This window comes from Delphinus delphis, chromosome 16 (assembly GCF_949987515.2).
Source record: "Delphinus delphis chromosome 16, mDelDel1.2, whole genome shotgun sequence".
Taxonomy (NCBI): Eukaryota; Metazoa; Chordata; class Mammalia; order Artiodactyla; family Delphinidae; genus Delphinus; species Delphinus delphis.
Window position 1 is genome coordinate 26,192,912 of NC_082698.1, and position 17,912 is coordinate 26,210,823.

General features: G+C 40.0%; 1 protein-coding gene across 5 annotated transcripts in view; it reads right to left on the reverse strand.

The window, feature by feature from the left end:
- The window catches only part of GBF1 (golgi brefeldin A resistant guanine nucleotide exchange factor 1), a 122,389-nt gene that overhangs the window by 94,693 nt on the left and 9,784 nt on the right, over positions 1–17,912 (reverse strand). For all 5 annotated transcript variants that reach the window (XM_060034195.1, XM_060034196.1, XM_060034197.1 and 2 more), the window contains exons 2-3: positions 13,525–13,633; positions 11,946–12,012 (exon numbers count right to left, since the gene is read on the reverse strand). In XM_060034195.1, the coding sequence (XP_059890178.1) occupies positions 11,946–12,012; positions 13,525–13,620 (163 nt within the window). In that variant the 5' untranslated portion in view covers positions 13,621–13,633. The remainder of the gene's footprint in view (positions 1–11,945; positions 12,013–13,524; positions 13,634–17,912) is intronic.

Sequence of the window (17,912 nt, forward strand, 5' to 3'; positions counted from 1 at the left end):
CTGGGTGTTGTAGGGAATGGGGAGACGTTGGTCAAAGGGTATAAACGTCTAGTTATAAGATGAATAAGTTCTGAGGATCTAATATACAGCATGGTGACTACAGTTAAAAATAATATATTATATACTTGAAAGTTGCTATGAGAATAGATCTTAAATGTTCTTAACACACACACACACAAACTGTAATTATGTGAGGTGATGGATGTGTTAACTAACATTATTGTGGTAATCATTTTGCAAAATATATGTGATTCAAATCATCATGCTGTACACCTTAAACTTACATAATGCTATATGTCAATTATATCTCAATAAATCTGGGGAGAGAAAAGAGATCTTTAAGTAAATAAAGGAATGAACAGATAGATAAGATAAGGCTCTCTTTACCAGGGCTTTCAAAGTTTTTTTTTTACCATGACCTACAGAAAGAAATACAGTTTGCACTGTAACCCAGAACATACACGTCTCTAACTGAAAACAAAAGTTTCCCCAAACAATATTTATCCTTATTATGTGTGATGCACTGATACTTTCTATTCTATTCCTTTTAATGACCACAGCTTGTACCAGAAAGCAAGGAAGTGCTCAAAGCGGTCATATCAAAGGAACTAGTTTGAAGGGGCTCTCACTGATCAAATTTGGAATTACTTGAGCACCAAAAATAATCATAAATGAAATTAACTGTAAACATTGAATAAATAAAAATTCACAGGCCCCCCAAAAGGGGGAAAACTTACTTGCCACCGTCAGCTGTCATTATTACACAAACTCCTTACCTGAAAATTGGCGATTTAAGGGAAAGAATTAAGCATTTTCCTTGCCTTTTCAGGAGAAACTGTGGTTCATCCTCCAGTTTGTGAAGGAAAGCTATTCTAGACACTGCCAGCTAATAATGTAGAAAGAATGACAGAATTAGAAAATCATCATTCTGCAAACCCCCTCCCCCCAGTGAAATAAGTGATTCTGGCAAAAATTCACCAGTGGGTGATCATTAGGTAAAAGGATATTAGAGACAGGATATTCACAAGGTGCCAAATTACCACTTCACAGATTATCTACCAATTGCAAAGAGAAAAATAAATTTATTTTACAGTGAGGAGATATGGCAGTCACCACCAGAAGCAAGTAATCAAATTTAACACCACCAACGGTGGGACAACATGTGACAGTATGTGCCTCCTGTGGTGATAGAATATGAAGTACACAGTAACATCTATGAAATACTCTTGCCAAAAATGTTTAACCTGAATCAAATTAAGCTTTTAATCCTAACTTCTAGAATGGAAATATATGAGATAGAGTCACAAGTTAAATAACACCATAAGGACACAGACAAACCCAGAATATAGAACATTCTAAAGATAAATGGCCTGGTCTCTTCAAAAAGTCAATGCCAAGAAAAAAAACGATAGGGTGGAGAAAACCGTATTAGATTTTTAAAGTCTAAAGAGATATAACTACCTAATGAAATGAGAATTCTGCTTGGATTTTGGTTTGTAAAACCAGCTATAGCTATAAAAGGCAGTTTGGGAACAAAAAGGAAATTTTAATACATGGACTAGATATTAGCTAATATTGGTAAATTACTGTTAAGTTTCTTAGGTGTGACAATGGTACTATGATTATGTAGGAGAATGTCCTTATTTAGGATGCATGCTGAAATATCAACACATCTGCAACTTATTTTCAAATGGTGTATGAAAAATATACACACATATATATTGATAAAGCAAATTATGGCTAAATATTAATAATTTTGACTCAAGAGCTTCCCTGGTGGCTCAGTGGTTGAGAGTCTGCCTGCTGATGCAGGGGACACGGGTTCGTGCCCTGGTCTGGGAAGATCCCACATGCCACGGAGCTGCTGGGCCCGTGAGCCATGGCCGCTGAGCCTGCGCGTCCAGAGCCTGTGCTCCGCAACGGGAGAGGCCACAGCAGTGAGAGGCCCGCGTACCGCAAAAAAAAAAAAAAAAAAAAATTTTGACTCAAGTGTGAGATGTAGGTGGTCACTGTTGTATTATTTCAATTTTGCTGTGTTTGAAATTTTTCATACTAAAATTTGAGGAAAAAATGCTGTGCAACCCTTTAAAATGATATTACAGTTCATTAATAGAATGCAACTTGTAGTCTGAAGATACCACTCTAGCCCACAGTAGGGTAGTCATCATATTATCTTAGCTCTCTGGGACTTCCTTGGTGGTCCAGGGGGTAAGACGCCGTGCTCCCAGTGCAGGGGGCCAGCATTCGAGCCCTGGTTGGGGAACTAGATCCTGCATGCATGCCACAACTAGGAGTTCACATGTCACAACTAAGAAGTCCTCATGCCACAACTAAGAGTCCGCATGCTGCAACTAAGACCAGGAGCAGCCTAAATAAATAAGTAAATATTTTTAAAATAGTATTATCTTAGCTCTCACTTTATTACCAGTATGGAGGCAGTTTTCTTTAACCTGTGGCCCAAAGAGAAGAATGAACCTTCATGAAAAAGCTCACATGGAATGAGGCTTTCTTATTCTGCAACCCTTTGTCAAGAGCCTCCCAAGTGTTATATTTTTCTGCCAATTAATAACTCGCTTTACTTGAAAAGGAAGAATAATCAGTTGAAAAATTCCTACTAGTGTCAGGAAAATTTCATTTTGTCCCTCTACTTTTAGATGATCTTTCCCAATTCAGGGTCCATCACAGATAACATTAAAGTCCTTTTGATCCTCTTCCTCACCAATTAATGTCCCCAACTACCCTTAGCCTCCAGTTCCCAAGCTGCTTTCCAGGACACCTGGAAGCAAGCTACATGGCTGACTGCAGAAAAACCTTTGCTCCCACACTACATCTGGCCCTGCCTTTCCACCAAATCAAATGCCAATTTATTGCCCTCTGATGTACAGTCTATCAGTCCACTTCCTGGACGGCCCCACTTCACATTGGGCCAGAAACCCAAAGCAATAATGTGAGTTCTACAAACGGGCAAGTAATTGCTCAACAAGCGTGGAACAAGGAAAGGTCAGTTGTGATATGTGCACATGTGGCAGCCCTTCACAACTCAAACTACAGTGGTAACAGTGGTAACAGAAGGCTGGTGTTCCAGAAGAGGCATGCACTGAGAAGCCAGCCAACAGGCAGCCAGGAGTGCTTGTCCATCTAAGTCCTTCAGACTTCCAAAGACCAAAGTAAAGAAACAAAGACAAATGCACTCACCCTTTCCATAAACATATCCAATATCATTTTAGAAACTGGGGTGACCAACTGAGCATCTATGAGCATAGAGAGGTGGTTAGAGAAGGTAAAGCTAAGACAAATAACTCTATACTATCTCTCCTAATCAAAACTGCACACTGAATTTCAAACACCTGGCTTCTTCTGAAACCCTCTTGGCACTTGCCCTGAGTTTGAGTGGGTGGAAAAGAAGAAAGGGACTCTGCCTGCTTCCTTGTTAAAAACAAAGCAGCAGCTGGCTTTCCCTCTTTTAACTCATCTGACTGCTGTCATGGCAAGTTGAGCACATACCCAGAGAGAAATTTCAGGCCTCGAGAGGTAGCTGTGCTAAAGAGGACAATGTCAATGAGAGCAATACCAGCAACAATGACACCCACCACACACCTCACTGTTACCCTGTCCCCCAAACTCTACTAGAAATTAGGTTCTTTGCTTCTGATTTTGAGAGCCGAGCTATTAAGAAATGCCCTTTTTGGGACTTCCCTGACGGTCCACTGGTTAGGACTCTGTACTTTCACTGCCAAGGGTGCAGGTTCAATCCCTGATTGGGGAACTAAGATCCCACAAGCTGCGCAGCACAGCCAAAAAAAAGCCCTTTTTTTCACAACTTCCTTTCAGATACAAGTAGTGGAAAATGTGCCAGGAGACTAGTTCTAACGGCTAAGCGTGTTTGAGCACCAGGGAGAGAAAAAGGGAGAGCTGGACCAATAAGAAGCCAGACTACACAGAACTGCTTCTTCTCAAGAAAGTCTTCATTTTATAGTCCTGAGGACAAATAAATGTTTAGAAGAACTTCTTGGTTTAGAAGTGTCAAATGAAGAAGGTTCAGATCATTTGGGGAAAGCCCCAGTAAAAAGAAATGACCAAGTTAAGTCATCAAAATACAGGCCTCTGGAAGCCATCTTATTGATATGAATATTCCCTAGGGGAAAAAGAATCACAGTACCTTTATTTTCCCTAACTGTGCTCAAATGCCTGCAAGACTGAGGCTACTCAAGCTACCAAGATTCCAAATTGCCAAAGTCAGCCTGACTCAAATTCAAGTCACACCCTAATGTGCTACTCAACAATCTCCAAACTAATATAGTCACGAATTTTATTATACAACAAGAAACACAAAAAGGGCACAGGAGGGACTTCCCTGGCAGTTCAGTGGTTAAGACTCCACACTTACACTGCGGGGGCACAGGTTCAATCCCTGGTCAGGGAACTAAGATCCCGTGTGCTGCATGGCGTGGCCAAAAAAAAAGGCACAGGAAAGAGATACTTATATTAGTGTGCCCAACCTTGCCTCTTCTAATACTTAGCCCATTACATAAATTTGTCTGCCAAAGTTTATCATACTTGGTTCTTTCAGCCTCCACTTAGGCCTTGAACAATTCACCAGCTCATTTCCAAGTGGGTCAAAGCTAATGACTCGGGGAATTTCCTGGTGATCCAGTGGTTAGGACTCTGAGCTTCCACTGCCAGGGGCCCGGGTTCGATCCCTGGTTGGGGAAGTAAGATCCCACAAGCCGCAGCACGGCCAAAATCAAAAAAAAGTTAGTGACTCATTCAACCTTCTTCTCATGGCTTCTCATGCTGATTAATAATGATATATTGCTTACTCTAGGGAGATGGTAGCTCTAACACCAATTTTTTTTTCAAATATTACCCTTACTCTAACAGCAAATTTTTTTTTTCAAATATTACCCTTACTCAATCTTTTTCCTGACAGTGACTACTAAAATCTCTTCACTACACTTTCCCATGTTCCAACTGGAACAGATTAACTTGAGGTATGAGGCATCCTGGAAGAGTTTTGCTTCAACTTAGAAGGCTATTTCTATGAGGCCTAAGCCAAACAGGTGTTAAGTCATAGTTCCTCCCAGGTTGGCTTTCAGACTCTGTTTAAATGTTCTCTGTAAACCTCTGGAGGTTACACGGATTCAAACCTCCTAGCTCAGATTCTGAATTCACAAAGCTTGAGACAGACAGTACCCTACAGGTGTGTTTGTCCAGGATAAACTATATTTAAATAAACTCCTGATACATCCACTCTCTCCAGGCACCTGCTTCTCCCTCTTAAACTCAAGCACACCATATCTTGCTGTCCAGGTAAGCACAGTAAAGAAATATCCTATCCCTCAAATATCTTATCCCTCAGAGTTACAATATGCAAACCCACCAACGTCTTTGGGAACACCTACACTCTGGCCAGAACAGCTTTACATGAGAAAGCCAAATAAGCAAATATATGAGTTAAATTTTTGTTCATTTCTTTGGCTTATGTGTTAGCAAGGGAAAGAGTGGGAGTAAGAAAAGATGGCAATAGATTTTTCTCGTTCACTCTCACCTATTCCATACCTGATAGGGAACCATATGGCACAGAGTAGAGGCTACAAAGGTTAGCCTTGGAATGGTCAGCTAGAGCCACTAGTCTTAAAAACCAGTGGTTACGAGGGCAGGAAGTTTGTTTACCATTACAGATCCAGTGCCTAAGTGCCTAAGCAAAATGTCTAGCACATAGCAGATATTCAATAAATATTGGTTAGAAGCAATTCAACAAGCTAGACCCAGAAGAAATCCAAAACTTGGTGAATCTCACAAAGAAAAGGTCCAAGCAGCTACAACAGTTCCATAGTTAATACAGGTGCTTATACTGAGCCTCAAGACCATATTAGTCTTATGCTAAATACCCCCAAACCCCATAGGTCCTCAGAATTAAAAAGGCCAGCCAGGGGTTATATCTCCAAAGGCAAACTCACTACCCTCCCCACCACCACCACCCCTGACACACACCACTAAGAGGTCTTCCTCAAGCCCTGGCCTTAAAGGGCTTTAAAGGCTTTAAAGTCATTAACAGGTGATTCCTTAAGAGAAGATTCTGGTTGTGATACTTTTAGACTGTTCTTCTCTCTGTGCTTTAAAACAAAAATTTTCTGGAAAAGAATCTCTTTGTAATGATCTAAGTTTGAAGACCAAGGACAAAGGCAGCCTCAATCTGGAGGCAAATGAACACAGCCAAACACCACAAATCACAACTGACTAGAGCCTTGTCCATGAAGTTATACTGAATGAAGGGTACTAAGGCTTGCAAGGACTTGCCTAATCTGGGAACAAAGAGATCAAAGACCAGAGATAATGCTGGCTAGAAGTATTCTTCTAAACTGTCTACTCTGGGGGGACTTCCCTGGCGGTCCAATGTTTAAGACTCCATGCTTCCATGGCAGGGGGCACGGGTGTGATCCCTCGTTGGGGAACTAAGATCTCACATCCCGTGCTGCGTGGCTAAAAAAATAAAAATAAACTGTCTACTCTCCACAGACCTAAAACCAAGAGCAGTATCAAGTATCCTAATATTTCACTTCCCCTTTCATCCCCCTATCCCATGCCACAGATCTTACCACCCAGTCTAACTGTGAGATTGGAGATAACTCCAATAAGCAAGAGCCCCAACAAGATCTCTAAAAGGATAAAAGGAAATGTGTCTTTGGAATCTAAGCCCATGGTAGGGCTTGGGCAGATGCAAGGGAGAGGCATTGGTCCTTCTGCCCCTAAGGCCAGGACAACCCAGCCCTGCAGGCAGCACAGAGTTAACTACCCACCCGCTTTGAGAAGCACAAAGGTACATCACTGCAACATGCCTAACATTTACATTGCCTCTCTCTGCTCATTAAACAGGTTTTGGTTAAATAATGAACAAACTGTATTACAGACTCCGATGAGAATTCCAAAATTATAAATCAACTGGGAAAGCCCAAAGGGGCAGACAGACAGGGAAGGGGGGAGAAGGATAATATTGACTAATATAAAGGGCGCAGCTTGACAGTGGATATTCCTGCCACACCTGATCAAACACACTCCGTTGGGGGAGGGGAAAGAGAGCAAGAGAGGGGAGATGGGACAAGAGAGCCTGAAATTTGCATCCGGAAAAGATTAAAATGGATTCTTTGGGGATAGAGAAAATACATAATATATATTACTATAAATGCAAAACTGTACTAAAAGCTAACTCAAATGTCAAAGATTACAGCTTGAATAAATTTAAATATAAAAGCCATGTGCTTCTTGAGTTAATGAGAGAGACATAAAAGGACAAACTGGGCTAGGAGGCTGAATAGAGCCTTATGCTGCCTTTGCTGGGCAATGGGTTCAAAGAACAGCAGCAACTATAGTCAGAGGCTTCCCTTCATGGCTCTGAGCCTTGAGAAAGAACTGGCAAATCCCATTACTTTTCCAGTGTACATTTGCTATTTTTAAAAATTAAGATACAATTCATATGCCATAAAATTCACCCTTCTAAAGTATACACTTCAATGGTTTTTAGTATATTCACAAAGCTGTACAACCATCATCATTATCTAATTCCAGAACATTTTCATCACCCCAAAAGGAAAGCCTATAACCATTAGGTTATAACCCTATAACCATGCCCACTCCCAGCTCCTGGCAACCACACATCTGCTTTAACTCCTTCAGAATAACCTCCTAAAGGATTCCTAAGAGAACTGAAAGACCAAATGAGGGGCAGCAGTCAAGTCTCACTGGTGGTGAGCTATGGCTTTATCCAAAGTACCAATATGCAAACTTTGCTCTTAGGCACTCCATACCTTCCAAGTGCAACCCTCTCTTTAGATTTGGTATTAGAATATTCTATTACTCTAGATGTTACAGAGCATCCAGTTGTCATGCATTTTAGGCAAATACTGACTGCAAATGTAGTCCAGAGACATATCTGTGAGAATAACTGATATGGACTTGCTAAACTTACTAGAGACAGTGGACTTATTTCCTTCACAATGCTCAGATAATGTTCCTGGAGAAGTAGGTAGCGCTTATGTCGGTAAAAGATTCTCTGACTGCTTACAAGAAAAGAGACAAAATCATTTAGGTTGATTGACAATGTCCAATGAACCACCTATTTCCATTAGTAATATTCTTAACCAATCCAGCCAGCAAATAACCTAGAAAAGTGCAAATAGAAAGCCTTTGTAAAAAGAGACCAAGCCCAAGTCATTTTCATGAGTTAAACTGAATAGAGTCTTAGAATTCCTGCCATACTTCCTCCAAACTAAGTGGTACAACATTCCCAGTCACATAGCACAGGCAGTCCCTTCAGTCTCTCTCTCCAAGTTCAAAACCCTTTCCCAGCCTCCAACCGTTAACAGGCTTCCAAGAAAGCAGTCCTCCTGACACTGCCAATCAGAAAAATCTGTTTGTTTTGGTAAAAGAAACAAGAAATTGGTCATGGATTGCAGAGTCCAGGACCACAGGGGCAGTTGACCCATAAACCTGTTCCTGGAAGCCAGCACTATGTGGGGGGTCAGAACCAATCAGAAGACCATGAAATGCTCTATTTTGGGTCCACTCTGTTATTTTCTCAGGCAGGTAATATGCTAAAACCCAAGAACAATGGGGCAACCTTGGCAGGCACCATTTCAACAACTGCCACAGCTGTTGGTCCCTGGAAAATACTACAACCTTCTTCCTTGCTCTGAGGGAAAGCCTGGCAACCTTGTTGGAACCCAGCTATGTTCCTAGTACCACTGACAGAACTGGCTCCTCAGTGCATTCTGGTTTTAATAGTTTCAAGCAGAAGATAATCTGGATTCCTAACCCAAAGATGTAAGAAAATTAGGCAGCAGACTCAACTTTGGTAGCTCTTAGATGGTCTAGACTCCAAACCCTGGACTGCACTATTCACCACAGATACAGTCTCTGAACTGAAGTCTTGGGATATGTCAGAATGGAGAAAACAAGTGTGGGATATGGATTGGATGGCAAGTAGGAAATGTGGCTCTGTCAGGATAGCAGCACCACCTCAGCTCCTCAAGGTCTGCAGCATGCCCAAAAAGCCTACAAGACTACTCCAGTCTGACCTCAGCCATTTTAAGGTGTCCCCAGCCACTTATAACAACAATTCCTAGCTGTCTATAAAATAATTGCCAAGTTTCCAAATGTATTAACTTGTTTAATCCCCTTAACTCTCTTAGAAAGACAATACTCTGAACTCTGACCCAACAAAAAGAGTTGTAAATATCTACTCACTACATTTTCTTTTTAATTGGGATGTGTACGCTTTATCTGAAAAGTTGAAAATATCTGGCAGCAGCATGGATGCAACTAGAGATTATCATACTAAGTGAAGTAAGTCAGAAAGAGAAAGACAAATACCATATGATATCACTTGTATGTGGAGTCTAAAATATGACACAAATTAACCTACCTAAGAAGCAGAAACAGAACAGAAACAGACTAACCTACCTAAGAAGCAGAAACAGAAACTCACAGAACAGACTTGTGGTTTTGGGGTGTGGGGGGAGGGGAGAGATGTAGTGGGAGTTTGGAGTTAGTAGATGCAAACTATTACATATAAAATGGATGAACAACAAGGTCCTACTGTATAGCACAGGGAACTATATTCAGTATCCTCGGATAAACCATAATGGAAAAGAATATAAAAAAGAATGTATACATGTATAACTGAGTCACTTTGCTGTATAGCAGAAATTAACACAACATTGTAAATCAACCATACTTCGATTAAAAAAAAAAATCTGTGCAAGCCACCAACTTTCTAAAGCAGCCAAATCACTTACAGTACAGGCCATAAAATGGAAACATGCCATCTAGTTGCATTAGCCTTGCTCACCAGCTAACAACAACAACCTCTATACTACTTGATCGTTCTTGGTTAATACTGCCAACACTTTTTAACTGAGTAGAATTTGCTCCTTTTAAGAAACATGTAGGGGCTTCCCTGGTGGCGCAGTGGTTGAGAGTCCTCCTGCCAATGCAGGGGATGCAGGTTCGTGCCCCGGTCCGGGAAGATCCCACATGCCGCGGAGCAGCTGGGCCAGTGAGCCATGGCCGCTGAGCCTGCGCGTCTGGAGCCTGTGCTCTGCAACGGGAGAGGCCACAACAGTGAGAGGCCCGCGTAACGCAAAAAAAAAAAGAAAGAAAAAATAAGAAACATGTAGGGAATCCTTAGATAACTTCTGCCCATGTTTAGGAAAGTAAAAAGGAATTTTTCTCCAGATATTCTCCTATTGATACATTTCTCATGAAAGGAAAAATTTATTTGTTCGTTTATTATTTATTTAATTTGCAAAAGCTTTAAAAACTATTTCATTTGTGGTCTTAGATATGTGACTAGCTAAAACCATTCCAGGGTTATACACTGCAAAAGCCCTTTACAGTCAACAGAGGAACACGGCTCAGAGGCTTTCCCTTTAGGTCTACATATACCCCCTTGAAAAACCTGAAGTGTTGAGACTTGCCTCCTCCCTTGGCATGTTTTTATACATAATATAAGGCACTTCCTGTGTACCTTCTCCTCTAACTGTAAGAACAGAAGCAATGCAGACAGGGCACTAAACCAGGCATCAGGGGCCTGAATTCTGACGGAAACTCTGATGGAGTTTTGACTCTGCTTCTTAGGATCAGTGTGACCTCAGCTAAATCACTTAAAATATCTCTGGGCTTCAACTTCATTCATAAAAAGGGGACAATATCTAACATGACTCCCCAACAGGGTGTGTGAAAGTTCAATAAGGTACGGTAACTAGACTTACCATGGTGATCATTTTGAAATGTACAGAAATATCAAATCACAATGTTGTATAACAGGAACTAATATAGTATTATAGGTCAATTCTATTTCAAAAACAAACAACTCACAGAAAAAGAGATCACGTTTGTGATTACCAGAGGCAGGGGGTGGGAGAAGGAGGAACTGGATGAAAGCAGCCAAAAAGTACAAACTTCCAGTTATAAGATACATAAGTACTAGGAATGTAATGTACAACATTATAAATATAATTAACACAGCTGTATGTTATATACGAAAGTTGTTAAGAGAGTAAATCCTAAGAGTTTTACATCACAAGGAAAAAAACCTTTTTTTTCTATTTCTTTAATTTTGAATCTATGTGAGATGATAGATGTTCACTAAACTTACTGTGGTAATCATTTCATAATGTACGTAAGTCAAAGCATATGTACACCTTAAACTTACACAGTGCTGTATGTCAGTTACATCTCAATGAAACTAGAAGAAAAAATGAAGTTCCCCATACAAAAAATAAATAAATAAATAAGTGAAAACAGTTCAATACAGTAATAAATATGAAAGTGGCTTTGAAAATTCTAAACACATGAATATTATGTAACATAATTATGATTAGGAAAACAGGGGCAGAGTGTGTGACACAAAAGATTCTGGGAACAAGAGAAGACTAAAAGATCTGCATTACAGAGAGCTAAGGCCCTAAAACCAACAATGATTTTCTGTAAGAAAAGGGTTTTGCTGCAAGTATTAAAAACTTCACTTGTGCCACCCACTTCCTATCTTATAGAATACTTAAGTTAGAGAAAGAAAGTAGTTAAAGCAAAACAAAACAAAACCAAAAAATAGCCAAAAATAACTTATTTATAACTCAAGCAATGAAGGAAGTTTATAATTGTACGAATGCTGATTCCCCACTAAAACGGGACACTCTACTAGGAAGGATCAGCAATAAAGTAAACCAGAGCAAACTATACCCGTGGGCCAAAGCTGGCTTGCAGCCTGTTTTTTAAAAGAAGATTTTATTTATCACTCATTCATTTAAGTATTATCTGAGTCTGCATTTGAGCTACAATGGCAGAGTTGAGTAGTTGCACAGTTGCTACAGCCTGCAAAGCCTAAAATATTTATCATATAGTCTTTTACAGAAAAAGTCTGCCCATCCCTGCAATAAATCACTTACCTGTTACATTGTTTAAAACCTCCTTTAGATGACTGAAACTATGCAGCAGAGGATCCCGTTCTTCATCCTGTAACACATAAATTAAAAAAAAAAAATTCATTATCAGGCCAAGAGGAAAGAGGAAATAAAGGACAGATCAAGAGCTCTTTCTCTGAAGCCAACCAGAAAATTCAGTTTTCCTTCTGAAGAAAAGAAAGTTAGCTATAGTTCATTTTTCCAGTTCCCTAACCTCTTATCTCATAGAAGTACTCTGGGCTTACCTAAAACAGTACATCCTGAAATACTAAGCTTAATCTACACCATGACCATAGCACTCAAGCTACCATAGATTGCTAGGTCCTTTATATGTGCTATGGTCTGAATGTTTGTGTCCCCTCTAAACTTCTAGGTTGGGATTTCCCTGGCGACTTCCCAGTGGTTAAGACTCTGTGCTTCCACTTCAGGGGGCGCGGGTTTGATCCCTGGTTGGGGAACTAAGATCCCACATGCCACATGGCGCGGCCACAAAAAAAAAAAACTTCTATGTTGAAATCCTAAGGTGGGTGATTAGGTCATGAGGGCAGATTCCTCATGAATGGAATTAATGCCCTTTATACAAGAGGCCCAAGAGTGCTCCCTTGCCCTTCTACCATGTGAGCATACGATGAGAAGTCTGAGACCCAGAAGAAGTCCCTCACCCGAGCATGCTGACATCCTGATCTTGAAATTCCAGCCCCCAGAAATAAATATCTGTTGTTTAAAGAAAAAAAAAATCTGTTGTTTATAAGCTACCCAGTCTTTGGCATTTGGTTTTGGTTAGAGCATCCCAAACAGACTGAGACATACAGACTAAGATGTATGTATTATTCTATCTTTTCTATTTCTTCATAGTCATCATAATCACACATATTCATTTCTAAGACATTCCTGACTCCACTCGTACTTCTAATACAATCCACTTTTTTTTTTTTACAATCCACTTTTATAAATGAACATAAGAAATTTCTAAACACACATATACATATTCACCAAGTTGGAAATGTCTAAACTTAATTTTAAATTGTACCAAAAACTGTCTTACACAACTGTACAAAAAATATCCTTGAACATACAAATACAATAAAGAAAGTCCGCTTTACAACAGGTAATCTTACTCATCTGATTGGCAAGATATGGTCTGCTCTATATAAGAAAAGTTGCTGAATTCCCAAGGAGTACCATTACCAAGCCATACTCCATGTATCAATAACTAAACTAACTGAAATGAATTCGATAGCTAGTTATAGTTCTTGGGAATTAGAAGATAAGGAATCTTTCTGACATTTTTAGGCATATAAAAGAGATCCCAAGTGTTTGCTTAAGTTGTTTATGAAAGCAGCTAGAAGAAAAATGGTATCATCTTTTGGCTTCCAGAGAAAAAAACGCAGCTTATAAATTTGACTCTAGTTGAAATAAAACAAAACGGTCCTTGAAACCCTTCTGAAAAACACTGAATTCCTACTATTATCATTATTATCAGGAAATTGATTATTGTTTTAACCACACACTAGATTCCCTACAGCAACTCAGTGACCAGGTTCTCTACCCACTGCCCACTTACCAGTGGAGTATGGGTGCTCCATCGCGCATTTCGTTTGATGGCCCCAACCACAATGCTAATTTCCCCTTGAATGATGTAAATATTTTTATCCACCATCCTGGCAAACCTACTGAAACAGTGAAGAGAAAAGTTAGTTAATATTTGGTTACCCAAGAGCACATCCATGCTTAAATCAGTATCTGATAAGGTCAGAACTACGATTTAACTTTTCAGTACCAAGATTTCCCACCTGTAATACTAAGATGGGATGAAGCCCATCTTATGTTATGAATCCAACTACCTGGCTCTTCTAGAGGTCTCTGCAAGTTCAAGATACAACTCAAAAAGCATCACACCAGAAACTTTTCAAAGGCACCTCAACAACCTCTAACAAGCATGTCAAATTCTTCAAAGTCAATTGTCCCCCAAATCTCTCCTACGAATCATACAGATATGCAGATACATCCATGTTGCTAGTTTGTTAAAGAAATATTTCAGATCTTCCTTTTGTTCTTCCTTTTTTATCAACTCAATAAATAATGAAGGTTTAAGTTAAAAGAAAAGAATGAAGGCTGTTAGAAAAATAGCCCTGGTCTGGAACCACAGTTACAATGTCAATTTATAGACTACATCCATTCTGCCAAGTCAGCTCCAGAAAATTGGACAGTGGCAGTGATGCAACCTTTGAAAAGTTCTGAAAAGTCAAGTTCACTTGCTTATAGCAGGAAATCGCTAATAAGCAGACTGTAAGGTAGACTCTTCTTGGCATAGAGAAAACCCTAGGAACATGTAAAATCAACCTAATCACTTCCCATTGTTTAGAAATCCTCCTGAGAAAAGACAAAATTTTAAAAAACGAAAGGGATAGAAAGCAGAGTAGGGGAGACATACAGTTAGACAAACATTTATATCAGGCTCAAGGAAAATTAAAAAAGTAAGGCTAACAGAGTAAGGAAAGGAATTCCAAAAATATTTACTTAATAAGCACCTACTATGCATAAGGCATCTTTCAGAGTGCTAAGGATACAAAGCAAATAAGACATGGAAAGAGCTTCAGGCATACTCTGGAATGAAAAAAAAATTGTAATGCATGACTGTATGTTGCCAACTATGTAAAAACCAACCAACCAACCGACCTTACATAAAATACTAGATTTTTGTTTTCAAAAATATACCGTATTTAACATACAGTAAGATATAAAGAGAATATAACAACCAGTATCCAGATTAAGAACAGTACAACTGAAGTCTCTGTGTGTCCTCCCTAATTACATCCTTCTCTCTTTCATCTATAGGTCCCACTATTCTTTTCTTTATAAATTTATTTACTTATTTATTTATTTATTTATTTATTATTTTTGGCTGCGTTGGGTCTTTGTCGCTGCACACGGGCTTTTCTCTAGTTACGGCGAGTGGGGCCTACTCTTTGTTATGGTGTGCGGGCTTCTCATTGGGTAGCTTCTCTTGTTGCAGAGCACGGGCTCTAGGCACGCGAGTTTCAGTAGTTGTGGCACTCGGGCTCAGTAGTTGCGGCTCGCAGGCTCTAGAACGCAGGCTCATAGTTGTGGCGCACAGGCTTAGTTGCTCTGCAGCATGTGGGATCCTCCCGGACCAGGGCTTGAACCTGTGTCCCCTGCATTGGCAGGCGGATTCTTCACCACTGTGCCACCAGAGAAGCCCTGGTCCCACTACTCTTAATCTGATGTTTATTAAACTTTTATGTTGCTTTATACTTTTACTTCATTGATATGTATCTCTAGACAATATGTATCATTCTGCATATTTTTATATTTTGTATAATTAATATCATTTTGTATGTATTCTTCTGCAATTTGCCTTTTTCCCTTGAAACATTATGTTTGTGAGTCATCTATGTTGTTAAGTATACGTAATGTATTTTGTACAGGCATATAAAGAGATATATAACACAGAATAAAAGGTCTGGGCAGATGTACCCCAAACTCAACCATCATAGTCATCTCTAGAGAAGGTACTATGAAATCAGGGTGTAATCAGAGGATACTTAGCCTTATCTATATTTTAATTTTTTACAAGGAGAACATATTACTGTACCATCAATATAATTAAAAATTAATAATTATGAAAGAAATGAGATACAATTTCTGCCCTTGAGGCATTTACAGAGTTCAGTAGGATCTAAAAGAAAACTGAGCCAGAGACATGGAGGGAAGAAAAGCACCCTGAAAGTAGCTCTATTTGCATATTTTTTACACAAGAAAGTGAGAAGAATGAAAACCACTATGATAAAGGAAAAAAGAACTAGTACAAATTTTGTCCAGGCCCATAACACCTCTCCCAATCCACAAGGGAACCCAACAAAAGACAACACTTATTTTAAAGACAATTTAAAGAAACAACTAGGTTACTCTCAGAAGACTAAATGCTCTAGACACACAACAATGTTCTCTTCAATGAATAGATAAGATTCAATGATGAGAACATACCACAATGAAGAGGAGGAGAACCAAGAAGTGTAAGAAAGATAAACAAATTCAAAAGTAGAGTATCAGGGGCTTCCCTGGTGGCGCAGTGGTTGAGAGTCCGCCTGCCAATGCAGGGGACACAGGCTCGTGCCCTGGTCCGGGAAGATCCCACATAACGCGGAGCAGCTGACGCCCATGAGCCATGGCCGCTGAGCCTGCGCGTCTGGAGCCTGTGCTCCGCAACGGGAGAGGCCACAACAGTAAGAGGCCTTCGTACCACCAAAAAATAAAAAAAGTATCAGAAAAGAAAAGATAAAATCTCTAGTATCTCTCCTTCCTTAAATTATTTAGGCAAGATGAATATGCTCTAGATCTCTGGATTTTTTTTAATACACGTTACATTTTATTTTATTTATTTATTTTTATATATTTATTTTGGCTGCATCGGGTCTTAGTTGCGGCACGCAGAATCTTCGTTGCAGCATGCATGATCTTTTGTTGTGGCGTGCAGGCTTCTCTCTAGTTGTGACACGCAGGCTCTAGAGCACGTGGGCTCTGTAGTTTGCGGCACACAGGCTCTCTAGTTGAGGTGTGCAGGCTCAGCAGTTAAGGCACGCAGGCTTAGCTGCCCTGTGGCGTGTGGGATCCTAGTTCCCCAACCGGGGATCAAACCCATGTCCCCTGCATTGGAAGGCAGATTCTTAACCACTGGACCACCAGGGAAGTTCCTGGAAGGTTTTTTTTAAGAAACTCCTAACAACACAGGGAGGGGGAAGGGTAAGCTGGGACAAAGTGAGAGAGTGGCATGGACTTATATATACTACCAAATGTAAAATAGGTAGCTAGTGGGAAGCAGCCACATAGCACAAGGAGATCAGTTCAGTGCTTTGTGACCACCTAGAGGGGTGGGATAGGGAGGGTGGGAGAGAGACGCAAGAGGGAGGAGATATGGGGATATATGTATATGTGTAGCTGATTCACTTTGTTATAAAGCAGAAACTAACACACCGTTGTAAAGCAGTTATACTCCAATAAAGATGTTAAGGGACTTCCCTGGTGGCACAGAGGTTGGGAGTCCACCTACCATTGCAGGGGACACATTGCAGGGGGGGTTCGAGCCCTGGTCTGGAAAGATCCCACATGCCATGGAGCAACTAAGCCCGTGCGCCACAACTACTGAGCCACATGCCACAACTACTGAAGCCCGCACGCCTAGAGCCTGTGTTCCGCAGCAAGAGAAGCCACCGCAATGAGAAGCCCGCGCACCGCAACAAAGAGCAGCCCCTGCTCACTGCAACTAGAGAAAGCCCGTGCAGCAATGAAGATCCAACGCAGCCAAAAATTAATTAATTAATTTAAAAAAAAAAAAAAAGAAAGAAAACTCCTAACAGAGGTTGCCTCCAGAGAAAGGAACTGGGGAACAGTGGTGAGAGGAAGACTTATTTTTCTCTACATATTCTTTTGTACTTTTTGAATTCTGTGTCACATACATATATTACTTATTTTTAAATTTTAATTAACAGATTTTTTTAATGAGTAGGCGCTACAGAAAAGTAGTTGTATTATTCCATGTATAAATGATTAAGAGCAGCAATCAAAGTTAATTAACTAACAAACATTTATTTCAGTCAACCAGATATTACTTAGCACATGCTAAGCAAAATGCTAGACAGAGTCATACAGAATTGTCCCTACCCACCCACAAGGAATTTATAATCTAGTAGATTAAACACATACATCTACACACAAACCCATACATATCTCCAATACATAAGTGATACACAGTGTCACAGTAGTGAAGCAAAGAAAATTATTTCTGGCAGAGGACCCTGAAAAGGCAAATGAAAGACAGGATTCAAACAGTCAAAAACACAAGGAGAGAACGGCAAGAGTAAAGGCTTATTGGTAGGAAAATGCAATATGTATTTAGGGGGTCATGATTATTCCAGACTTGTTGGAACATTA